The 27,365-nt window shown below is 36.8% G+C and overlaps 1 protein-coding gene across 8 annotated transcripts in view; it reads left to right on the forward strand.

The window, feature by feature from the left end:
* GBE1 (1,4-alpha-glucan branching enzyme 1) overlaps positions 1-27,365 on the forward strand; it is a 173,573-nt gene that overhangs the window by 105,468 nt on the left and 40,740 nt on the right. For all 8 annotated transcript variants that reach the window (XM_054806013.1, XM_054805983.1, XM_054805996.1 and 5 more), the window contains 3 exons: positions 201-299; positions 3,091-3,201; positions 6,067-6,238. In XM_054806013.1, coding sequence (XP_054661988.1) covers positions 201-299; positions 3,091-3,201; positions 6,067-6,238 — 382 coding nt within the window. The remainder of the gene's footprint in view (positions 1-200; positions 300-3,090; positions 3,202-6,066; positions 6,239-27,365) is intronic.

Consider the following 27,365-nt stretch of genomic DNA (forward strand, 5'->3'; position numbering starts at 1 on the left):
CTGTAACTTTTGCATACAAACAGCAAATCTGGGTGTATTAATCACTGGGGGGGGTTTTGTTTATTTTCTCCCTTAGCTACACAGATCAACCTGTGTGTTTATAGTTTATAGAGTGCTTGTATAGAAGTGTTACTGTATGGTAGAAAAACTGAACTAATAATTGCAATACTATACAAATGATGATGTGTTTTTTATTTAAGGATGTTTCTGGGATGCCAGCTCTCTGTCGTCCTGTTGCAGAGGGAGGAGGGGGTTTTGATTATCGTCTAGCCATGGCGATTCCAGATAAGTGGATACAGGTGAGAACTTTTTTAAAAATACGTTCTGCTCTTCAAAGTGGGATGTTTCTCTATCTGTGCGTACACAAAATCACTTCTGAATCCTACTAGCAAATTTTATTCTCTTCTGTTAATGCCCTATTAAAATAAATTCTGACAGGCTTGAACACAAATATTAGTGGCTGAAATGAGAGCTGTCAGATATCATGTAGGTTTCAGAAGATGAGTAAGTTCAGGGGCTGTTTGCATTCTAGCTGATAGTCGTTTTCTTCGTACAATACACATAGACTCATTTTGTTTTAAATAAGCTGTATCTTGCAACAGCTGTAGATTGTGTGATCTGAACAGGTAGATAATAAGTTAACCATATGCATATAAATATAAAAAAAAACCCACCCCAAAAACATGCAACAAACCCTGCTGAAATTGGGCATAGTAATTGACATTGAACATAAATAAAGCTGAAAGTTTAACCAAAGTAAATGTAAGTCAATTATACAAACACCAGCAATTGGTACAGTGGGGTTACAAAAAGAATAATAAAAATCTGTAAATGCTCTTAAAGAACAATAATGGACTGATAAACACTGAGTATGATAAGGATTTAAATCACCCTTTCCTCAATACAGAGAATCACAAGAAAAGGAATGAAACACTAAATGATCTCAAAAGGCTTCTACTGATGTTTTAGAGAATGTTTTTCAGTTAGATAGAAGATTGCATCCAAATCCCTCAGGCTATCATGATCTGAAAACAATAAATGTTTTATATGAGCATTAATGCTTCAATAAATATAGTGAGTAGCTTAAAATAAAAAGCAAATTAGCTTATCTTCAGCATCTTTCACTTTTGTAACTAGGAGGTGGAAGGCTGATTGAAAAACAGTTTTCAAACCTCTTGTCATTCAGAAGACAAACTTCCCAGCATTTCCAACAGGGAAGGCATCATTAAACTTTGGAGTGTGTCATTTAGATTCTGGAATGCAATGAGGGCTCATATTTTTGTTGTAACCTCGTTATGATGGCTGCTTTTTTTTTCCTACTTTCTTACATCTTCAACTTCCTTACCACTCTTTAGGACAGGCAAAGATGAGCAATTTCCTAGGTAGGCAAAATGTAAGTGACCAAATTTGTATTACAAAGGGAAAAAGCAGACCGTAGATTTTACAATGGCAAAAGACAGATCACCTAATTTAGCAATCTCTGATATGGTCTGCTTAAGTTTTATTTGCAGTACTCAGAGAGAATGTACCTATCCTGCGGTAAGTTCCATTCTTTGATTGGAGGAAAGTCTTTCAGTCTAAGCACGTACTTAACACAGGACAACAGGTGGATGCTTGGCACGCTTGACATAAATTCAGCTATGATAGTCTAAGCTGTTTCCCATCAGACTCCAGTTATTTAGGAATGTGTTGGTTGTACAAGAACATAAGGTGATGCAGGCAGGAAGCTTCTAGCTAAGGAAACTGCATATAAACAACCACAACAGAGGACCTTGCGTTAAAGAAAGAGGTGATGCACGTAGCCTGTTACCACATTTCATGAAGCAAAAATAAAGCTGAAACGATTGGAAAGGAAAAGTTTAGAAACAGAGTCTATCAGCTGTTATCAAACTGTCCTAGACTGCTTGCTGTCTTCTCTCCAGCTTTGAACTATCAACCTGTTAACAGCAAGTTTTCTAGGCAGCTTCCTAAAACCAGTTTTAAACTGCCAGGGTTCCATGAAATAATTGTGAGGAATCTGTAAAAGTACGAAAGATAAGTTGTTTGTCGTAACAGTGCCTGTACTAGTTCAGATTAAAGATAGATGTAGTACATAATGTGGTGCTGCACAGGGACCTGCATGTGTTCACAACCAGAATTTATGGAGTAAAAAAAAAAAGGCTGTGTAGGAATACATGGCCAGTTACAATCAGAATGTTAAATTTTATAGCATTGTATCAGCCATTTTGGTGTTACTGCCTTTTTATCACTTTCATTTTTATGTCTATATATTTACATACATGTATTTATGTTGTGGTGATCAATGGATGTCTACGAAGTACTATAGAAAAAAGAAAGGACTACCACTGAAATTGAACTAGATTTAGAAGAGGGAGGAAATAGTATCGTGAGGCGGAAAATTCCTAATTCATGTGATTTAATTTAAATTGCTAAAAATGAGGAGCTAGCTTGGCAAAAGAACGTAAAGCTTGTTTTATATCACAAAACTTTGGTATTGACACTGTGGCTTGGAACTGACCAGGAATTCACAATCAGGGGACCGTGCAAGTCCCTGCACTAAGCACCTTCTCATGTTATCGCGTACTTCATGGCAGTAGCATAGCGCTATCTTGCAGTGATCCATTTTCCACCACACAGCCCAGTGGTTAAGCTATAGCTGGAAACTGCCATATGCCAGGGTTGCTTGAAATACAGGACTACTTTCCAAATCGTGTGTAGGTGGGTGTGTGCCCACATATTTCTTCCCAGTTTTGGGTGCAATGCTTTCTTGCAGCTCCTATCAATCCCATTGCCCGCTTTATCAGAAGTTTCGCATGATAGATGGTAAGTGCTGTTGTCCATGCTTAAACATGGAAGTACAGGAGAAACAAAGTGTTCTAGTTATTAGATTTATGTAGTGGAATTAAAAAAAAATCTCTTTGGATTATCAGAGAAAGCTCATCGCTTCAAAACTTGGGAATAGGAAAAGTTAAAGTAATACAGTTCACACTCCGTTGGAAACGTCTGTGACAGGATAATGAAGGAAGGTAGTAATGTGCTTTTAGCTAAAACAGCAATAACTTTTCAATAATCTTTCCTTTATTTCTGCAGATAATTAAGGAGCTGAAAGATGAAGACTGGAATATGGGCAACATTGTGCATACATTAACAAACAGACGGTATGAAGAAAAATACATTGCATATGCAGAGAGTCATGACCAGGTATCTTACCTGCTTGTTTGTTTATATATAAAGGAAGCAAAAGATGAGATTTAGATTTGCTGAGTTTTGTTTTTTAAAAATGAGGCAAGAGTTGAGAAGGATAAGCAAAAATTTCAGAGAGAGGTAGATCTGGACTACTGCTTGGTTTTTTTGTTTGGGTTTTCTTGTGTTTTGTTTTGATCCTCCTTTTTAATAAAGGAATCTTGCTTGGAGTAGGTGGGTGTTGTTGTTTTCAGTTTTGTTTTTAAATGAGTCCTAGCTTCTTGGTTTTCCTGCCTGTCATAGGACATAGGAAGGTATGTAATCCATACTTTCGAAAATCTAGTTTCCATAAAGTAAGCTGGAGCACTGTTTATGATAAACAGTATCACAATGTGGCAAATCTGTTCACTGATTGAGTGTTTATGGCTATTGTATTCCCTTCAGGAAAGTGTTTCCTCTCAGAAAGGATTGCAAACATCCTCTTTTGAGATCTAAATGAAATATTCTTTAACAGTTTGGTTCAAAACATGACAATTGTAATGGTTCTGTATGCAGAAAAGTAAAAAAGTAATGATAAGTTTGGATAACACTCATCTCCCATAATCTGAGTAATGATTGTTTCTGAAGAATCAGAAAACACATTGGTTGAATTTTACAATTAAGAATTCAAAAAAATAAATCCATTTTCTTGGATTTCTATTTCCTATACCTTCTATAAAGAAAGTCAACGGAAGTGTCCAAAACAAGGCCTATATTTTATAGTAAAAAGAGAATTCTGAGTTTCAGCTTCATTTTGTGTACCTGTTTACACTCTTATCTCGGAGACTGTTACATGGTGTTCACTTAAGGCATGAGAGAAGAGTCCCAATCCTGGTAAAAAACTTCAGGTATTACTTGGAAATGCGTATTATTCTATGATTACTTTCTTTTATAAAAGCTGATTCTTCACCCTAAAGCATGACATATAACATTAGCGTTGCTGTTCTTTTATTTCATGCTGGATATTATCAATTGAGTTGTTTTCCATATCACTATGTATTTTTCTTCTAGAATCTCATGCTTGGGAAGAAGATCTGTTTATTTTGAATTGAAAAAAAAAAAGACAATTGCAGATGTACACCAGGATGATACGTGAAAAGTAGGATAGAGAAACAAAACAGGAGTGTAGATAAAATTCAGTCTGAAGATACTTGAAGTGATGCACATGAGGGGCTGAAACAATTCTAATTTCTTGTATGTTTTAATGGGCTATGAGCTGACTATTACCAGTCAGAACACAGGGCCTTATGGTTGTAAGTGTGTGAAAATAGCAACTCAATGCTAATAGCTGTCAAAAAAAGCAGAAACAGTACTGGAATTATTATGAATGGGATGGAGAGCAAAGAACAAAATCAGTATGTCACTATAGTCTTTCATGGTTTGTGTGCATCTTGAATGTTGGAGGCAGATTTGGTCCTGTATCTCAAAGGATATGCAACGTAACTGGAAAAAATGCTGTGAGAGAGTTGGTAAGAATAATAGCAGGTGTGGGTTGGTTTTCATAAGAAAACTAAATAGACTTAAGACTCTTCAGGGTAGAAGAGAGATCATTGAAGGGGGAAGGATAACAGTTCATAAAATCATGGCTGGCATAGAAAATGTGAATAGGGAACATTTACCTGTTCTTCTAATGAAAAGATTAGGGGATATTAAATGACACTGCTAAATACCACATTCTGAGTCCAGAGAAGAGCTGTTCCTTGCCGTCTTCAGTCTTGCCATTGTTGCATAGGATTTTTTTTAAGATTATTTTTTTACTTGAGGGAATCATCTATATATGCTGTTATATTGTTAGTTGGAAAACTAAAAGATGATGGTGCTTTTCAGCTAGACCTGTATACAACTCATCTGTCTCTCTGAAATCTAGTGAGTTTTCATGCTAGAGTATAAAATGAGAATTGGACGAATTGAACAAAAAATAGCTATTAACATACAAATGCTCAAAAATGTTTTCAATTACGTGCATGCTAATATATTAGAATAATCCTTGTTACATAGCATTTGCCTGGCCTTTCTCAAGTAACAGTAAGCACTAGCAAGTTAGCAATTCCATCACTGTTTTTAGACAGAATTACTAGTTTGTTTTTCTCTTGTGTGAAATCACAGAAAACCAATCACATTCTTGATTGCATATAAATGAATATTTCCTATTCACTCTGCATCTCTAAATCAGGAGTGGTGTTAATGCCCTTTATTTGTACATCCCAGGAACTTTACTTGAGATGTTTGCTTTCTTATTTTCTGTGTTTTCTATAAAGATTCCAAAATGGTACATCACTTGTTGAGTTGACGCTAACATTTCACATTTGATATCTGTAGGCAAAAAGGTTCTCAGAAGTAATTGTGCAGTTCGATCCCACCAGGTGAAGTGTGGGACCACAACAGGGGTTGACAGCTATTAGTTTATTGACCACATACTTGTACTCCAGGATGAGGAGTGAGGAGCCTCAGTAACCTCGTGGAATGTTGCAAGGGGACAGCAGACAGTTGGGTCCGGCATCCAGTTGAGGCTCTGCTCAGGGATGTCCCTGCCTCAGTTTACATACTTTCTCGTTTTGGCAGCAGATTATGTATTTCATGCCCATGTGATTACACATTGCAGAATATGATGTTGCAGTAAGCGGAAGCTAGGGTCACTGTCACCTGATAATCATCGACAGTGGGGGGATGTTTTCATCGTGAACAGGGACTAGATCGTGCACACCGAGCTATGTCCTTGACTCCTCGCCAGTCTTCCAGGTCCTCCCCTTAGGATATAGAGCACTTTTTTTTTTTTTAAAGAAAGTTAGAAACACTTCTAGTACAGCCAAGGATTTTCTTCACTTTTTTTCTGAACTGTTGTAGGCGCTTGTTGGTGATAAGACATTGGCGTTTCGACTGATGGATGCAGAGATGTATACAAACATGAGTGTGCTCTCGCCTCTTACTCCAGTTATTGATCGTGGAATACAGCTTCATAAAATGATTCGTCTCATTACTCATGCACTTGGAGGAGAGAGCTATCTGAACTTCATGGGTAAGTAATCTTAGGAACAAGTCTTTCATTTTCTCATCTACAGAATGCTTGGCAGGGAAATAAAATGATCTGACACCATCTTACATCCACAGTATTTATCACAATGCTGGAGTGTGGAGCATAAATGCTTTTATAAAGATTTAGTAGAAAAGGTAATATGCATTGTTTTTCTGTCTGTAAGATGTATTATAAGACAAAAAAATAAAATCAATGTGGTTTCTAATTGTAACAGAAAACTTTTAAAAATGCGGTGAGCTCGAGTTCAGGTTACTCTGATTTACAACTCAGACTAGTATTTTAATTGTTGTTCTGGAAGTTTGTCAGGTGGTGAGCTTTGCCTTACACAGCTGGGTTGTCTTTTGTCTCTATTCTTTCTTCTACTGTCCTAAACTTTTTAGAGTAACAGTGAATTTACTAAAAGTAACTCTGTGCTTATTTCAGTTATTAATTGTCAGGAAGTAATCTGTAATCAGCTGATTTATATTTCATTGCTTCTTAGTTGAAGGGCAGGGGCTTAATGAGATAGACAAAGACAAATCATAGAGATAGGAGGCACATACCACTATCAAAGCAGGGAAGTAGTAAGTTAGCAATGCTTTCTTTTTGTTCATAAGCTGTAAAATACAACTGTTGCATTGCTTCCTAAGCAGTATTGCTACAAGAATGTCCGATAGTTAACCTCATTTAATGAGGAAGTTGCAGTTCCATATAGTTATCTTAAAAGTGGAATGTTGTTCTTAGTTTTATACAAAATGCTGAAGCTATTTATGCTTGATGCTCTTTACCATATTCATGTTCCTTAATCTCTTTATAAAATAGTCCTTTATAGTAAAAATCACAATTCTGTAGTGTGGTGTGAGAAGTTCTGTATAGTAGTTGTAATAGTTTCATGGGGGCAAAAAAAAAAAGGCTGAAAGCATGGTGTAAATGACCATCTTGGTTTTCTGACAACAAAACACTTGAAAATTATAGAAGTTTTAGCTTAATATTTATTGCCCTCAACTTTTATTGTTAAATGTTTTGTATTATGAAGTTAAAGGGGATTGTTGGATGTATATATCAGCATGCCTGTACTGATACGTTTCTCTTCCTTGGTATTAGAAGAATTCTCAAAAAATGGGGTTTTCTTAAAAAGAATTAAAGCTGCTTCAGTACAGAACAAATCAATTCAGTATATGGTATACTAGTAAAAATATTGTTTCCAATAAAATGCAGAAATTTTCCCCGAGAGTGAAGAAGAGTTAAATAAATAAATGTTTATGAAGTGTGTAGTCAGGCACTAAAATGTGCAAGGTATGATGTGTGCACTTCTGTGCACTAGTGAGACTGCAATACTACTAGTGCTGTGTACTAGTGATACTACAGTAGTTCAGGAAGCAGGTGTTTAAAAAAATACATCAGCTAAACTGCCCCAGATTGACTTGGTAAGGTTAGAAAAATGATCAATAATTCAGTGTGGCATGTTAAATCCAGTGTGTTTAATGCAGGTTGATTGAGCAATTAATATTGTGTGTCCTAGAGTACCTCAGATATATCAGTAACTACATTATAGTTTACTATATGTAAAAGGTGAAAAGATTGCAATAAATGTTGGAGGAGAAAATACAGAAATTCAGAAGGTTTGCAATCCAGTGTACTTAAAATGCATGTTGCAGCATGCGATCTAGTTAAGCAAATACAGTGACAAATGAGTTCTTTAACTTTCAGTTTTGAGCAAATGCTGACAGTGAGGAAGAGAAAGCCTCCTGTGAGCTGGGGGAATGAGTGGAAATCTCTTTTCACACCACCTGGAGAAGGCACTCCAGGGGCCTCTGTGCTTCCTCTCGGTCCTTCCATAAATGTCTTGTACCTTCTTTTTCTGAAAACAAAGACACTAAAGCAACACACTGCTTTCTCAATGCTTTGCTCACCTTAAGGAAAAACAAACTGCTCTAAAAAAATGTTGTGTCAGGAGTGGAAATCTGTGTTCTCAAATGTATCCTGGAATTTCTCTTTGAAGATCTGCAATAATATTTAATTACACCTGTGCTGGAGTATCATTTGTGTTTTGTATGTGCAAGCAGATTTGTGTTGAGAGAAGTTGTGCCCCATTGAACACCGACCACTGATTGTGGCTTTCTCCCATCTTTCTCACTTTTCATACTGGATGGTTCTGTGTCCTTCTTACAGGTATCTATAAGAAACCACTGCAAAAATCCTGGAAGGTGGTGTTCTTATTTTTCATGTTTCTGGATGTTTAACTTTCACTGGAGGCTTTTATTTTCCTTCTCTGTTGCTTATATCCCATTACAGGCAATCAATGACGTGTGCAAACTTAAATGCAAATAGTAAAGTTTTGTCATTTCGGTAAATTGTCTCCCTTGTAACACAAACCATTGGGAGCATTCTTTCCTCTGGTCTGTATTTTAGTTTTCTGTGCAGCTTGCAAGTAATCTCTGGGGTTTCATGTGCCCATCTGGCATGGAAGACTTAACCTAGAAAGGGAAAAACTCCATATGCTTGGCTGAAAACGAGCATGACAATGATAAATGTCCCGCTGTAGTGAATGAACACTCTGAAAGGCCAGTTAGTTTAATAGTAATAGTAAAAAAGTAGCAATTGTTTCGAAACTTGTGCTATGTCTAGATCCTCTGTTTTCAAAGTAGGTAGGGAGCACCAATCTTAGTGTAGCTGTAGCTTTGTTCAACTGAGCTCCTGCTTTAGAGATTTTAATACTGAGACCGGCCAGTACTGGTCAGAAGATGTCATACAACTGTAGGAAATCAGAAAACTTACAAGTTCTTCTGCACAACACTTTAGTAGAGGTATAGGTGTTGTTTCTTTAAGGGTTTCCTCCTACACAGCTAAGCGTCCGTGAATTATTGGAAATAATAGGGGAACAAACAACCCTCTACTAATATTCAAGTGGTTTTGTTTGTAACTGTAGTGATATTGAAATACAATATGTATCTAATACTAACTTAATTAAAACCAGAAAAGTATGTGGAAAAATATCTTGAGACCTAGATCTTTGCCTTCTCTAAAATGAAGATTTAAAACAAATCCAAAATAAAAACCTTAAAACCTTGTATCTGACTGAAATTCTTTATTGTCAATTTAACCCCCTGCAAAATAACAAAAAAAGCTTAAGATTTTAGTCTTACTTCCTCAATTGCTAAACAAAGACTAATAGAAGTTGTTATGAGACTTCTAGAATGCGACAGGAATCTTCTGATCTCACCTTGAAAATAAAGCAATCACTGTTGTTAGGCACTGGGCAACGTGTAACTTCAGTGTAAAGACTCTTAAATATTTCTTGAACATAATAGTTGAACTTATCCCTACAAAACTGTTCTTTCTGTACATCCCTTCATTTTCCTTTGACTTCATTTTCTATCCTGTCCCTGAAGAAAGCTGTAGACAACTGTAGTTGTTCCTTTGCCATTAATATTAATTTTTCTTTTCTCTTGTTCATTGCCTGTGCCCTGCACTAAGGGAAACCCTGCAGGACATGGGAAAGAGCTGTGCCAGTTCTTCAGTAAACTCGTTTCCATGTTCTCTCCTAATCTTGCAAGATACATCTGTTTGTCTAGATTTAGACAAGCAAGGTAGCTGCTTTCTTGCCTAGAATAGACAAAAGATCTAGCCCAAGGGGTCTTAAATAGCATTTTAGGTCCTTGGGATTCTTCATAGCACAAATATTTACTGGTTTATGCCACTGTAGGGTATTGCTTTTCAGCTTGCTAACAGTCATTTTCTTGCTTCCTTCTTCATTTTAAATTGGCTTAAACTCAAATCTGTTGATTTAAATGGAGATTAGTTCCTACGTGAACCTCTAGCACTATTTTTCAGGACTTTTCTATACTAAAACAACTCTTAATTAGGACTCCAGAGACCGAGTCTCTCTCTCTGCAAGACAACTTTTTTACATATCTAGAAGCTAGAAAAATGATTTGCAGTAACTAGAACATTTTTTGCAATCATGAGCATTGACTGATGGTGTTACTGTTTGGGTTGACATTTACCTCTGTTTCTCTAATATTGTCAAATGTATCTGCAAAGTTGCCTTTTCCCACTTACTAGTTCATTTACACAGTAGTTTATCTACTTTCTCTATGCTTATGGGTTTTTTCGAGGCACTAAACCAAGTTTTTCTTTCTAATGGTTTGGTATGATGAGACCTTGTTCTCTATTTGACCTTTAAAATAAAATTAAATCCTATACATCATCTATTCCTTTGAGTATTTTGGAGAAATAAGTTTAGATTTTTTTTTTAACTAATGCATTTTGTAACATAAGGATTCAAAAATATGTTGACAAACAAGAAAAAGAATGATGCAAAACCTGTATCGGTAGCACCAATATCAGGGTGGGAAATGTGCATGCAATTTACTTTAAGAATTAAAGATTTGAAATAAAAATGATACAACATAACTTACAATATAAATGGGAACGTTACTTAAAACAGACTCTGAAATATTTTTATTGCTACATATTCTAGATAAAAAGAAATTGTATCAGAAGCAAGGTTATTTAGCATAAACCTGGGGGGGGTGTTTTCTTAGACGTGTTGCAAACAAATCACTTGGAAGTTTTACACTTTTTTCTATAAACTTTCATATGCTTATTATTCCTGTGCACTGGTGATAGTATGTCTTTTTAGACCATGACCTAAAAAATGGCCTTGCAAGAGCAAATGTTCTTTAAACTAGCTCCCTTCAGTCAGCTGGTTTTGATGATAACCCTTGAAATGCTCAGTTGGTAAAGACTGTAGATTAAGATATGTAGTTTGAAATCATCCTTCTTAATAGGCTTACCTAATATACCTGGCAAATGTGCTTTCTGTGGTGCAAGTTCTGCCAGGTGCTTTAATTTTATGGCAGTCTGACAGAAACAATTATCTTCATTTTAAGGTAGACAACAAGAAGAGTGTAATGTAAAATCTTTCCTACTGTTTGGCATAGACTTCTCCTGTAGTGAGGGACCACATGCAACTTTGTTCCACAGTACCCTGTATGCCCCCACTCCCAACTTAGGGCAGGCAGTGATGGAGGAAGAATCCAAATATATAGATTAGACTTCATTAATTGTTTTGAGAGTCTCTTCTGGAAGGTCTAGAGGTGCAAGCTGTTAATATTTGTTGTTCATTTAGGGTTGATTGAAACAAACTTCATTTCTACACTTGCTCAAAACACATTAGAGTGACTGGGAGAAAAGCAATTAAAGAGAGACTGTCTCATAATTTAAAAATAAACCACACACACAAAAGCTAATTTTCTTTCTGTCCCACCTTCGCTTCACAAATTATGTATGTCCAAATAGTAGAAATCTCTTGGGGAAGTTGATTGTGCTTCCTACTTGAAGAGGGTATGGAAGAAAGCTCCATACATGTGTGTGTGTCATTTAAATACATAAATAAAATGGTTGCTAGCAGCAGTTTATATGTATGATAGTATGTCAGTGCCCACACTATGGCTTCTCAAGTCAGGAACCTTGAAACAGAAGCCTTCATAGTCAACAGCATCCTCAGAACTGCTCAAGAACCAACAGTTGCTCCAGCCATCTGCATGGATTGAAATCCAGGTAGGATATTCCAGGGTAGGAGAGAGAATTGTCTAAATTGAGGTAGCTGTCATGTGTGGTGCCCCTTCTCTCTTTCAGAGTAATGCTGATGTTTCCTTAGTTTGTTCCTAAGTCTTAAGTCTGCAGAGTATCAGATAATCAGTATTATTAGTGTAGTGGATTTGTAGTAAATCAAGCCATTCTGGCACTTTGTTTCGGTTACAAGATGTGGGGTTTTTTTAAAGGATGGGTAGTTTTCTAGTTGTTTTTCTCTGTTATAGAGATTTGATTTTTAAGCCTGTGTTATTTCGGGACCTACAGATTTTTTTTTTATTATGCTTAGTACCATCATTTAACTATGGTGATATTGCTGTTGAGACTTCTGCTAATGTCTCGAGCTTTGTTCTTAAGACTCCATCTGTTGCCTTGCATCTTGTATGATTCGTACAGCTCGCAGTTCAGATAAGTAACATCTTTTCTGTCGTCATGTGTGAGTGCAAACAACCTGGTCTACTGACACAATAGTTTGTGTGATGTGAGGACTTGCTAAAGAATAATAAATGAAGTTGTAAAATAAATATATTGAAGTTATATTAGAAATGAGTTCCATTTCTGTTCGTATGACAGCCTTCCTTTTTGCTTTACTGTTGTTTTGAAGAACAATCACAGTAATAGGCCTCTACTATAAATTTACACTCTGTATTGTAACTTTAGACTTCTAGCACAGGTGTTTGGAGGAATTTCTCTTTCAAGCATTCAAAATTATAATTTATTACAGAAATCATAACAAAGTCCTATTGTTATGAAAAGCTTTTTTCACGTGTTCTGGATTTCTAACTCTGCAGAGCATAGGTATTATTCTGTTCTTTAATAATTGTTTTTTTCCTCCATAGCTACAGAGTTCAGAAACTCTTTTCAGTAAACTATAATTAAACTATATATAGATGACATGATTATTTTTACTTAGCTGTCTTTTATGGGAAAAAAAAAATACTTGATAGTTAAAGATAAATCTAAAGACTACAGTATTCTGACTAAACTATATTTTCTTTTCAGTTTCTTCACCTTGAATTCAAATAAATTTAAAATCAATAAGTTTACCTCACTGTCAGACTCCTTTGCTTTTTAAATTCAGAATGTAAGCACTGTAGTAAAAGCTCTGTCTTAAAAATGTATGTCAAATTGATTGAGAGTTTTGCATATAAATGCACATGTTTGTACATAAGAAACTGATTAGTCTTCAGATGTTGTCCAAAATTAAGATATTTGTAGAGGACAGAATATTCTTGCCTATTAGTATGGAAGTGTGATAGTTTTTGTAAATTTGATAATATATATAAAAATCAGTTTTCACTATATGTATGCCTATATATATAAACAAAAAGGTTTCTTTGCTCGATTCATTAAGTATGTAAGCAATTAAGTATAGTCATCTTAACACTTTCCAGGCGGTGGTTAACTTGGATCCAAACAAAATGCTTTGAAGGTTTGCCATTTATAAAGTCTTGAAGGGCTTTAAAATGTTACATGTTGTAATTATTCTAAATATTTTTAAAAGTTTGATTCATGCTATGAACTCTTCATTAATGATTAGGGCTTTAGAAGAGCCTTGATGTTGTAGGGTATGTAAAAATGCCTTTTTTTTGTTCATACTTTTTTTCTCTCTGAAAAGGTGTTATCTAGCTGGTTCCCTCTTCTGAGCAGAAAGCACTCTTGGGGAGATAGGTATGTGTTTTTCTTAGTCATATGGAGATTTGGTCCCTCACTGCATGTGTTCAGAATGATAGATGGCCTATGCTTACTATAGGTAACCTGTAGACTTCTGCTTCTAACACTCTGGGTCTTTGGCTGGAAGACATGGTGCAGACCTGAAGGGATGGAAAAAAAAATAAATCATATTTTCATGTAAATATTAAGTTGATCTATAGATAAAATTGGAATCCAGAATCCAGGTCTCCATTTAGATTACAAAAAAATAATAATAGTTTGCCTTTTTGAGAGAGAGTAGGCTTGTTTGGGTTTTTTCCCCTCTGTTGTACCTTCTTCAATAAATTAACGTAATAACGTGTAGTTTGCACACAGAACTTAGCTTCTGCTTTGTCACAAAGGAGTGGAATAATGTTTATTTCCTAGTTTATCAGTATTGCTAATGACATGCTTAGTGCAGGAGGCCACTCATTTCCTGGATGACAGCTGTATACCGAAATGGTCTACCTGATAAAAACTAAATCTGTGCGAGGCCATCACTTGAAGAACTTTGTGTGTAAGAGCAGGGAAAAAGGGTAAGCATGCCCCATTTGAACAGTGGTAAATAAGTTGTTTATGTTAAAATTTGTCTTTTCTCTCTCTACTGCTCACTGTACTTCATACAATTTTGATGCTGATAATTTATCAGTACTCATTTTAAGTTACTTCTGAACACCCAATGCTGAAAAGAAGCTACAGCAGCCTCTTATCACACCCAGCTGGGTCTTCTACTTTTTGCAGTCTGTGTGTACTCAGTAATCTGGAAAGTCTAGGCAATTGCGTGGCTGAGTGGGGAAAAAAAAAAAAAGGATTTCTTTTGTCCAAAACAGCCTACCAAAGAGCAAAAAAATTCTTCCTGATTGTACTTTGTAGGTTGGCTTTTAAAGAGAGGGAGGGGTGACACAAACTGCATTTTCCTTTGTTCCAATCAAGTAGTTTATCAATACAAAACTGTAGTGAGCTGGTGTAAGACCATGCATAAGAGTTGGTTAATCAGCAACCCTACCTTTGGTGACATGTTGTTCTTTCTCAGACTGGTTTCAGGCAATGCGGAGCCAAATAAAATTAAACCCCATGTGTTATTCAGTAAGGAATTGTTGTTTTGAGACATGACTGAGCAGGTGACATTTTGTATTAGTAAAGTCTGAATAATAGATCCTTAGGCATACATTCCAATTTGGATTTTAATATGTGCAGTTGTGGTAATTTGAAATGAATTCATCTCAGTAGTGTCATTAATTCCCCAAATCAACATACTTTAAACTGAGATGATAACACTTTCTGTGATGACATTGGAATGAAAAAAGATGCCTTTATGATTTCAAGAACTTCTTATTTTCACACGCCATATTTATTACCTTAAAATCTGCTAATTGTCTTAATTTTCTGAGGTCATCAATCCAATGTTCAAAAATTTACTAGAACATGAATTTAAACAACATTGTAGTTGAATTTGCATTGATCTTCAAGGGGCAAGGTATTTTCTATGCAAATTTTCATAAGTTGTATATTCTGCAGAGTAAAGCATATTAAAACATCCTTTATAAATGTCTTTCTCAAATGTCTTTTGAGATCTTCAGTTTGAAATTTCAAACTGTAGGCTTCAAATGTCATTAGAATTTATCACCACAAGCATGGACTACACGCTTTTATTTGGAGTACACTTCTGTTGTAATTTATTATAACCTTGTTGAGGTTTACAAAAAGAAAATCTGAAAGCGCTCTAAACCCATTTGGTGTGCTTCCATATGTCGAGAGATTTAGTGGAAAAATGCTTTTATATAGTAGCAGTTGTAGAGAGATAGCTATGTATTGGTGTTGGAGGGAGGAAACGTGTGCAAGGTAGAAGGCAGACGAGGAGAATGTGGGGATGGAGGAGGCATGCAATCAGGTTGGTATTGGAGTGGAGCTGCAGGCTCCATTAACCCAGGACAGTCACTTTATCTTTCTCACTGAAAAGATGCATTCCTGTACATAATTCAGGGTACATTATTTCCATGAGTTCATGGAAATTGATAAAAATACAGTGAAAATGAGGTATTTTAGTTTTACTTCAGAGTTAAGTGTTATGAGGTTAATCTTGTGTATGAATATAGAACTGATTTTAGTAAGCTCTCAAGAAGGGAGAGGAGGAATTTATAGTGGAGTAAATTAGGGAATTTAGGAAGAGGGTAAAATTAGGTTTGGCTGAACAGAAAATTAATTTTGTTAGATTATTTTTTTTGGTGAATAGAACATGTACCTTTTGAGTTGGAATGTCTTGTTGAATAAAAAACCCTACTTTTTAAATGTATTATGTAAAAGCGCAGGGCTGGAGGAGAAACAGGACAAGTGACTTAACATCACAAGGAGAACAGAGGATTATTCACAAAGCCGAGAGTGCGAGTGCAGTCTTTTTATGGCCAGAAGCCCAGAACTTTTACTCAATTAGGGTAGTAATTTCTATCTTTTTGTGAAATTCAGAGCAAGTCCTGCAAACAAGGTATTTCCATTGAATGCTAGCTGCTTAACTAGCATGTTTTTAGAGATATTATTTACAAGTAATCTATTGATCCACTCCTGACTTGAGTCAGTCCGTAGACTATGAAACAGGTCCCTAAGCTCATCAGTTTTTTTTCATCAGGCTAACTTCTAATACTGTCATGGTTCTGCCCCAGCTGGCAGCTAAGCCCCATGCAGCCTCTCACTCACTCCTCTCACCTCCCCCCTGCCCCGGCAGGATGGGGGAGAGAATCAGAAGGTTGAAAGTGGGAAAACTCGTGGGTTGAGATAAAGACAGTTTAATAGGGAAAGCAAAAGCCGTGCATGCAAGCAAAGCAGAACAAGGAATTCATTCCCCGCTTCCCATGGGCAGGCAGGGGTTCAGCCATCTCCAGGAAAGCAGGGCTCTATCACGTGTAACGCTTACTTGGGAAGACACATGCCACCACTTTGAATGTCTGCTTCTCCCCCAGCTTTTATTGCTGAGCGTGATGCCATATGGTATGGAACATCCCTGTGGTCAGTTGGGGTCAGCTGTCCCGGCTGTGTCCCCTCCCAACCCCTTGTGCACCCCCAGCCCGCTGGCTGGTGGGGTGGTGTGAGGAGCAGCAAAGGCCTTGGCTCTGTGTGAGCGCTGCTCAGCAGGAACCAAACCATCCCTGTGTTAGCAGCACTGGTGCCAGCACAAACCCTAAGCACAGCCCTGTACTAGCAACTATGAAGAAAATTAACTGTCCAGCCAAAACCAACACAAATACAAAATAAAATACTGCAGGAAAGCCTGGATCATTTTGATGCTTGTATTATAGATCAGCTCTTTGTGCAACCCAAGCTCACAACCTTTGACTTCATAATGAATCATAGAATTGTTTTGATTGGAAAAGACCTTTAAGATTATCAAGTCCACCTAGCACTTCAAGTTAACCTAGCACTACCAAGTCCACCACTAAACCATGTCCCTTAGCACCATGTCTACATGTATTTTAAATACCTCCAGGGATGGTGATTCAACCACTTCCCTGGGCAGCCTGTGCCAGTGCTTGACAACCCTTTTGGTGAAGAATTTTTTCCTAATATCCAATCTAAACCTCCCCTGGTGCAACTTGAGGCCATTTCCTCTTGTCCTGTCACTTCTTACGTGGGAGAAGAGACCGACACTCACCTTGCTACAACCTCCTTTCAGGTGGTTGTAGAACAATGTGGTCTCCCCTCTGTGGTCTTTTCTCCAGACTAAGCAATCTCAGTTCCCTCAGCTGCTTCTTATAAGACTTGTGCTCTAGACCCTTCACCAGCTTTGTTTCCTTTTTTTTGGACACATATGGTCTTATTTCAAAATATTAATGCCAAAAAAAGTAAATCTAAAGGAAAATGTTAATCTGTTTTAACATACAGTGTTGGATCAGCAGCATGCTTTCCACCACTTACCTTGTACTCCTTAAATTTATGAAAAGTATGAACATTGGGATTGTGACACCTTTTTTTTTTTTTCCTTCCCCTTCCTGTAGACTTCTGCATAGGTGTCTCTTGTGCATATGTTCTCTCTAGGACTGGGGGAATATGTGTTTGTGGCCTTTTGAAAACAAAGAACTTGGTTCAGGCTGAGATTTTGTTCTTATATTTGTTTATTTTCATGATTGGTTATTTATTGTAGTTCATAATGGCTGCCACCATTTTAGAAAGTGAGGAACTGTACATAATTTTGCTTGAAGGGAAAAGTGCAGAAGTCTGATGGAATTCCATAACTCAGATTTTTTTTTTCTTTCATCTAAGCTAGCATAGTGAGAGTACGAGCTATTTATAGGTACCACAATACTGTGTAAATGTATGCTTTATTTTCAATAAGTCTTTGTGATATTGTGCTTTTTCTTCCTTGTGTTTTGTTTAGTGCACTTAGGCAGCTTTTATGCAGACCTTTATGAATATGTGAGTAGTTCGTTAACTTTAAATGTCATCTAACTTTTCATCTCTTTGCTAACAATTCTATCTTTTTCTTTTGGATGGAAAAAACCCCAAAACATAGCAAGTACTACTGAAAATATTCTATATGGCAATAGTATGTTTGAAATACTAGATTACCTTGTTTCTAAATTTGCTTTTTAGCGTAATGTAGGCCTTACATGTACTCTGTTATCTTAATACATGTCATACTTGCAAGCATCTGGGTGCTGAAGCACTGATTTACACTGACCAGAGAAGTAAAGATGACCTAGAGCAAAGTAATGGAGGTGTTATTTGAGGTAATTCTTATTCCTGCCTGCAGGTGCTTTTGAAAGGAGAAATTGGAACTTAAGCCAAACTGATGAGGCTTTGGGCAACATGGTCTAGTGGAGGGTGTCCCCATCCTTGGCAGGGGGGTTGGAACTAGATGATCTTGAAGGTCCATTCTGAGCCATTCTGTGATTCTATGATAATCTCAACTAAAGTGTGTGTTTTTGTTTGAAGTTCCGTTTTATTTCTGGTTTCATCATGAAGGTTACTACCCCCCTGTACACACCCCCCACTCTCCGATTTAATCCTAAGTTTTAGAAGCTATGCTATAAGCTATGCTATACCGTTTTATGTCAAATTTAATACGACTATTCAAAGCCTATAAGTTGATAAGTATGCCAGAATATTGACATGTTCATTTCAGTGGGTGTACAGAGAACTTGCCTTATTTGCGCAGACTTCTCCAATACGTGAAACTTGTTGTTCTGGTTGGGGGGGGAATCAGTAATGCTGTGCTCTTGTTATGGTGCTGACTAGTCTTAGAAATATAGTAAGCTATTTGTTGATATCCTGCCTTCCTACTTATGGGAAGGGAGTGGGTGTCTTGATTAAAAATTATGAAGAAAGGAGTCTCTTAACTTAAAATAGTCATAATTTTCTGGAGTTTAACCTAGACATAGTTGAAGTTTTCATGAAGGTTGTGACATTCCCTTTTCATACTTACTAGTTGCATTTATATTTGTAGGCCAAGAAAGACTATTTTTAATGTTTTATTTCCTACATGGAAGGGTATTGTTTAGTTTGTACACTGCACATAAGAATACAGGACTACATCCATTGCTTGTCTCTGAAAACTTAAATACAGGAAGAGGCCAGTGGAAATAAATAAAATTTATCTTAATAAAGGAGCTGTCTACATGTTATATTCTCTCGGTGATTTTTTGATTTGTGGTGTTTTCTGTTTTATGTTGAAAAGTGACAGAAAACAGTATGATGTGTGACTGAAGGGCTTATGTTCCACTAGTCCTCAGTGCTTAACTGTAAATATGGAAATGCTCGTGCTAGAAGTATTTCTTCAAGGAATATATATTGAGAAAAGCCTGTAGGAAGCAGTAGTGAGTATATTGGGTTTAGAAGTTGTAGCGTATCTATCTTTCTGTAAGATTTTTTCATCTCCTGGCTTGTAAAGGGATGATGTGAGCCGTATCCAAGATATCAAGAGGCTAGACTCAAGTTTTTACTAGTCTCATGTTCAGTCCTGTCTCTGTGTTCCTCCCTCTCGCTGTTACAATGCAGTATCAGGTTTTCAAAGGATATGGGGTTTTTTTGTGACAATAAAATGTTCCTATTATGGTCTAAATAAGAAAACAAGTAGTGAAATAAGCTACCAGCATAGTGTGGCTGTGTAAAAGAATGAAATGGAACAAAAAAGAATGAGTAATGACATTGGCAAATAATTTTTTTTCAGATAAAGATGTAATTTTACTTGTTTCAGAGGATTGTTTTCTCTTTTTTTTTAAAGAAGATCCATGCAAAGCATTTATCACTTCAGCAAGTTTATTTTTTTAAATAAAACCCAAAGGAATGAAAAATCATTACTGAGAAATCTTTCATATGTCCAATTCAAAATGTCTTTGTGCAAGTAATCTCTAATGGTTTCTTGTCTCTGTTTTGTGTGTTGCTTTTGTCACTCTGAATTTCCATACAGATTGCTGGAGGGGGAGAGGAGAAATCATCTTAGTGTTTGTACATATTTGGCTTTCCTCAAACAGTTGTAACACAACACTTTTCTGACATTGAAGCAGGCTTTTTTTTTTCTGAAATCAAAGTTTACTTTTTCCTTTGACAAAGAATTTTTGCCTTAAAGACACAAAAAGCATTATGTGCCTCCTACCACAGTTGCAGTACATGTTCATATTGGACCCTAAGAAAGCTGTATCACTACAGTGCAATGACAGCATGAAATATAGTACGTTGAATGCATATATATTTCAGTGAAATGGAGTGCTATTTTTGGAAATAATGTTTTAAAATAATTAATGAATACATGCATACAAAATAAACTTTAGCAATTACATGAAACTTTGGGGTAGGAGAAGGAGCAGTACATGTTAAAATATTCTTTTAGTAAAAAATTGCTTAAGGAAAAAAGTTGGAGGTGGCTACTTAGATGAGATTGCTTATTTTATACAGCTGGTTCAGAAGTATTTGTTTCAAAACCTGAAAAACAAATTAAGATTTTATCATGTTTTAAGCAGCCATAATGTAATGTAGAAATAATTCCTGCTCTGATTCTCATTTATCAGTGTAAATTTATTTCGTTTCTATTAAGTTGGTGTCACAAGGAAAACCTGAAATGATTAGTTAGTTATGTCTTGAAAGGCTCCCAGCTTTGTTATGCCTACAGCTGATTCAGGTCTTAAGGCTAATTTAAATGTTTCAAGTATAAGATGAATACTGTCATGTTTGCATCTGTGTATATAGAAAATTGTTGAATTTCAAAACCAGAAGGGATAGCTGTAATCTGCAAATAAAGAGGCACAATATAATGGAATGAAGAGATGGGATGGCTCACAGCGAATCTCTTTATTTTTTTTTTATTTGGAAGGTGAATTTCATAGGTTCACCATGCCAGTCCATTCAGTTACATCTATTTACTTGTTTCCTAGCTGTCTTTGAACAAAGTTGTTTGGAAAAAACCATGAGTATTAAGATAACCAATCTTGATGATACCTTCCTTTTTTTATGGGAAAGACCCTAGACAAAAGTTAGCATTCTGATCTATGAAGACACTTGTTCAGAGTCGTCCCTTCCCCACTTGCTGCGAGGACACACTGCCCAAAATGCAACTTTTCTGCAACTTGCACCACCAGGCCAATAAGAAAGAGCACTCAATTGGTTCCTGGTGAAGCCCCCCAAATGGAGTTTGTTAGATTTCTTTTTAATATTGCAAAATTCTATTTGATCTTTTCTCAAAGTCAGGAAGTCAACTGGAGTTGTAAAAAACAAAACCAACCAAAAAACAAACCCATAATTACCTGTTCTGTCTTTTATATGCCAGTCACTTCAGGCAGGTTACTTTGCTCGTTCTTGGTGTCTCAGTCCCTAGCCTAACTATATACTCGGAGATCATCTTCCTGTCAATATAAATGCAGCTTTCCTGCTGGATTTGGGTGAGGAATAACACATACGGAATAGTGTCTTCCTTCATAAAAGCTGACGGCATGAAGCAATGTGGTGAATTCTTTATAGAAATGTTCATACTTTTCATAAATTTAAGGAGTACAAGGTAAATGGTGGAAAGCATGCTGTCAATCCAATTCTATATGTTAAAACAGATACACTATATGTTATTTATAGAAAGTTCTTAAACTTTTTTACCTCTTCTGAGGGTTTTCTAAATAAAAAAAAAAAGCAAGAACCATCACCAGTAGTCTGAAGTCTAGCAGGTATCCTCAGCTTCTGTTTGTGACCCCATGCTGCTCAGCTCACGTACGTATACTTCATACTAGGGTTCTTAATGTATGGGCTGATATGTATCTGGAGTTATGTAATACACTAATCATCAGGAAATATTGGAGTGCTTGAGTGGTTCTTGGATTTCCTAGTTATTGGAACAGTTTTCTATACTAAAACCTGAAAATTGGTAGGTGAAAAACAAAATTGGCAGAAGCTCTGCCTGATGACACTCTAAGTACCTCTTAAAAGCTCTTCATCAAGACATTATTCAGCAGCAGATGTCCAAAATCTTTTCTCTAGTCTTTCTGCCTGTAGTGAGAGTGATTGCCTGAAGGAAGAGGAGGGGAATAATGCCACTTAAGCCAGTGTATCTTGTCCATCTTGTGATGTCTCTTAAGCTGCTCCTTTAAGGCATGCCCTATTCAGAAGTACAAGGGAAGGAGAATGTGAAAGATTAATGAAGAAATTTGTTTTATGATGAGGGTGGTGAGGCACTGGAACAGGTTGCCCAGAGAGGTGGTAGATGCCCCATCCCTGGAAACATTCAAGGTCAGGCTGGACAGGGCTCTGAGCAGCCTGATCTAGTTGAAGATGTCCCCGCTCATTGCTGGGGGGTTGGACTAGGTGGCCTTTAAAGGTCCCTTCCAACCCATTCTATGATCTTGTTTTGAGTCTGTTCTCTCAATATGGCAAGATTATTTTTTTTTTCTGTCTCCCTACATGCAAACAAAAATATGATGAAGGCCTCACTGGACAATTGTTCTCTAATCTTACAGATTTTGGGGAGTATTTTATAAATTACTTCCTACTTGTAGCAAAAGTGCCATCAGTACCAATTCGCTAAGTCCTCTTTTTATCTGAGAAGCAATGTTTCACTTCAGCTTCCAAAGCTATTGCCAGCTGGGCAATTGCCTGCTGGGATTTATCTAAACCTGCTAAATCATTTTTCTTCTTTCTTCTATTTTCTCTTTCCCTGTATTTTTTTTCCTTTCACCTGTTTCTCAATTGTGCTGACACTGGTTTAATGTAAAGGTGAGACGAGACTATCTTTAAATCACACTTCTAAATCTAGCTCATTTGTTCATCAGGGCACCCATAATGGTCTGCCCTAGGCTTCGCAGTAGTTGCATTCTCCACACACACCCCCATACTGGCAGCACCATCCTCAGTTACTCAAACAGCGACCTGCTTCATTATGCTATGAACAACAACTTGGTTTGGTTTTGGGCTTTTTATAGTCTAAAAGCATGGCATCAGAAGTTCTCAGTGTCTGATGCAATTAATTGTGGATTAGTATTAGAAGTTAACCCTCTTTGGAGACTGGTTCTTAATTACAGCCTTTCTTTATGCTATTCTGGTGTTGTGAACAGTCATAAAAGTATTCTAATAATACACAATTATTATGTTGCTATTATATTTTAATTTTTCCTGTTTTGTTTTTTTAATACTTTGAGATGTGAATAAAGATAGGTTGAGGATCAGGTTTAAGATGCTTTAAAATCAAATTTTGTAACACTTCCATCCATGTAAAACATTTGTATACATAATGTCCACGTGAAGCGATTGCAAATCTATGCTAAATTTTAGGAACTGATGTAGTGAGCATTCTGAGACACAGTATTTTTGTGGAAGGAGCACATCTCAATGATTGTAAATGAATTCTGATTTGTAACATCATGCAGGTGCAGTCACCCTCAGTCTGACAGACACATTATATCTTGCAGAAAGTTCAGAATAACTCTTTGAAAACTGTGTGAGACTTGGTCCCTACTCCAGTGAGAAGGAGAGAGAACGCCAGGGCAATTATTGCCTTGAACAGGCCAGAACTGCATCATTGGAGGTTTTTGCTCGTTAATACGTACTTTTTGTGCACCTTCATTACTAGATCTTATTTACAGACAGGCAAGGCGTTTCACTTTGCACCATTCCTTTTCTGTTCCATGACTGAACAATCGACTTCTTAGTTCGATATACTGACTGATAGTCATAAGTAGTTCAGTTGATCATGAGGCAGATGTGACTCTTCTTTAAACCTGCCCCTTTTGTAGCATGGCAAAGTACCAGTGACCCTGACTACTGATCTCTAACTCTTCTTTCTGAAAAAACAAACTTGCAAGCTTTAATATCCATTTCAACGTAGGAAAAAAAAACCAAAACAAAACAAACAAGCACCACAAAAAAACCAAAACCCAAAACAAAATCCAACAATACACATAATCTTGCTTTAGGCATCCTATTTATGATTGACTCTAATGAGCAGAGATCTTGTAACAGATTATGCTGTCACCATACAATTATTATGCTATCACTTTGGAAATATGCTAAAACTAATAACCATCACTTAGAAAAATTGCTTTCAAGTGTCTGGTTATAGTCTTAAATCAAGCAGTCACCTTCTTTCATTTCTTATGTAAAAGTATCTTAAAAAAAAACAAAACAAAAAACCAAAAAAACACAAAACACAAACCCCTAAAGATAACAATGAACAAGTTGAAAAGGGGGGGGGGGGGGGAAGACTCTGAAACAATGAATACACAAAGTAGGTAAATTGATGGGGGAATGTTTTTCTGATATATACACTAATTATCTTTATACCAGCATAAATATTTATGAACCACTGAGGATACTCCTTTTGAAACATACTCTGAAAAGCAGCAGTTTCATTCTGTGTAATATCAGTATATTTCAAAGTTAGTTTTCTTTCCAAATTAAGATGAAAAGCCAAATTTTTGTGAGATGAAAAATCAGGAAATTATTTCCACTTGATAGAATTTCAACTGTGTGTAGTACTGTTTTCATCCATTTATTTATGAGTAAGCAGAAGGAAAATGAATCGGAATGTAAATGTACTGTTTAATTTGGCGTAGTGCAATGAGAATTTGAAACTCTCGAGGCTTCCCCTTTCTTCCTCAGGTTCCTCAAAATACACTTCTACAAGGAGGTTTTGGCCAGCTTGTATTTTTCTAGCTTAAATAGTCAGTTAGTTTTGACTTCAGTTAGTGTCATTTGTCTATAACCACTTAAATTTGTTGTCTGATTAATAAGAATACCTATCTGAACTACTGTTAGATGTTTTTTCAAACAGCAACATGTTTTAACTTGAGTTGTTAGGTAAAAAATCCTTCTAAAACCCCAGCAAATCATACTGAAACACTGTATTGGTTAGAGTGGAAATGCCAAAAAATAATGCATAATACTGTGATGTGTTCTGATTTGGGGTTGGTGATTTTGCTTTGTCTTTGAACAGAGCTAGAAAATACTGAGCCAACACTTGTTAGCAGCTAGACATAGATCTTGTAACTCTCTCACAAGATAATGTCTTATGCAGAGTTACTGTCCTGTTTGGTGCTTGAAGTGGGACTATGGGCTACAAATGAAAGCAGCATCACTCTTTTCTCAGTGGCATGCTGCAGTTTCATGGATCAACAGCTATGCTTGGAGGACTTGCAGCAGTTTCTGTGGATCACTACATGCAGTCCAAGTAGACCAAGCTGGACTTGTGTGGAGTTACTTTTCTCTGACAAAGTAGTGTGGGACAGCTGTGTCCTGGTTTCAGCTGAGACAGAGTTAATTTTCTTTCTAGTAGCCAGTATAGTGCTGTGGTTCGGATTTAGGATGAGAATAACATTGATAACACACTGATGTTTTTAGCTGTTGCTAGGCAGTTGTAGTGCCTACACTAAGCAAGGACTTTTCAGCTTCTCACCGTGCCCTGCCAGGTGCACCAGAAGCTGGGGGAGCACGGCCAGGACGGCTGGCCCAGGCTGGCCACAGGGACATTCCCTGCCATGGAACGGCATGCTCCGGGTACAACTGGGGAAGCGAGCCGGGAGGTGGGATCGCTGCTCGGAAACAGACTGGGCATTGGGTTGTTTTATTTTCTTTTAGCATGCAGTGAGCAATTGTATTTGTGCATCACTTGGGTTTTTTTATTATTGTTATTACTATTATTTTTATTATTCTCTCTCTTTGTTATCCTATTAAACTGTCTTTATCTCAACCCATGAGGCTTTTTCCATTCTCCTCCCCATCCCTTTGCGGTGGGAGGGTTGAGCAAGCAGCTGCGTGGTGCTCTTTACTGACTGGGGTTAAACTATGACAAACTGATAAGCCATATCTTAAATGTGTAGGAGGCAGTGGTTGCCAGCTCAGAGCTTCAATGGGATTTTTGCCTCTTGATCCCTGTGATCAGCAGGGTAGTTCAATCTCGGCTAGCCCTTAACTCAGCAAGGGCCTCTGCCACTCCTGATGCAACATCTTGGTTTTTTTATAAACATAGTTTTCCAGTTTCTGCTGGGTCTGATTCACCCTTTACTTTATCCTTTCTTCAAACTCTGCTGTTGGGTTAAATATCTTCAGTGACAAACTAGCTGTCAGCTGGTAAACTTGGACATACATATCTGGGATATATTTTGGGCCCTTTTACCTCTTACAGCTCATGTAGCGTATTGCTAGCTGCAAATGGTTTAGTAGGAACATTTGGAAGTGGCAGTGTGAGGCGTTTGGTTTTACTTGTTGCCCACACTGAGTTCTTTGTCTACATGTCCGATTCTTCTCATGAATCTCCTTGTCTCCTGTATCACATTTACTTTAATAACTGTATAGGAAAGCAGATTAACTGATACATCCTGTCTTAGGATTGTTTTAAACTATTAGCAAAGCACATGACTCTCAAAATGTGGATGCTATATTTATATTTTCCCCAGCGTGTTTGAATTTTACAGATGGCTAATGTTTCATTTATCTCATGGTAGTAGTCCTGAAGCAAAAGGGATAGTTCGCACATCTTTTCCAGTGTCTGGAGTTGGCATTTATTTTCATCTGCTGTGTATAAAGCTGGGGCGGGGGAGACACGGGACAGACCACCAAAAAAACACCACAAACCAAACAAAAACCCCCACAAGAACCCACAAACAAATAAAAAGCAACCAACAGAAAAAACTCTGATCTAACCTTAAAAGCTCAGTGCATGATTATTTAGCATCGGCCTCGTACATTCTTTTGCTACAAGGTAGAACTACAATAAAAATCTAAATGTTTTCCTGCCAAGTAGTAGAATTGAAGTAGTTGTAGAAAATATACCATACTGAATAGTAGGAATGATTCTTTTGCCAGGACTATGTTTTTTTTATCAGCTTAGTGAGGCAACTGTTTCTTGAAACAAATTCTTTTGAGAGCTCTGTAAAAGAAACCTGACTTTAAAATGGTTGCAACTCTTCTCATTTTGGAAGGCTTTCTGTATTCTAAAACATTGCTAGTATGTGATTCAGGGTCACATCGTCTGCTTTTTTTCTCAACAGCGGATTTGGATTTACTAGCCAAGCACTATAGGCATTATGTTGGAGTAGTGTTGTCAAACTCCATAATAATTAAAACACTTGAATGAACACTTTGAAAATATCTCTGTATCTTAGTGATCTGTATTTTCTAAACAGTATATAATTGGAAGATGTGATTATGTTCAGAAACTTCCTTGACGTATGTTGCCATAATGTTTAATTGTTAAGAACCTGCAAGGATTTTAATGTAAAAAGTTTATCAGATGTGACATATGACTTGTTTTGGAATCATTTCACTATTTTTTCACGGGGTGAAATTTTCTGCTAACATTAAGATTTTCCATATGATGGTGTTGTAAGTTTCTATGAAATTTTGTACTCCTTTTACTTCTGTGAACATTTGTTTTGAGATT

The sequence above is a fragment of the Grus americana genome, chromosome 1 (assembly GCF_028858705.1).
Source record: "Grus americana isolate bGruAme1 chromosome 1, bGruAme1.mat, whole genome shotgun sequence".
Taxonomy (NCBI): domain Eukaryota; kingdom Metazoa; phylum Chordata; class Aves; order Gruiformes; family Gruidae; genus Grus; species Grus americana.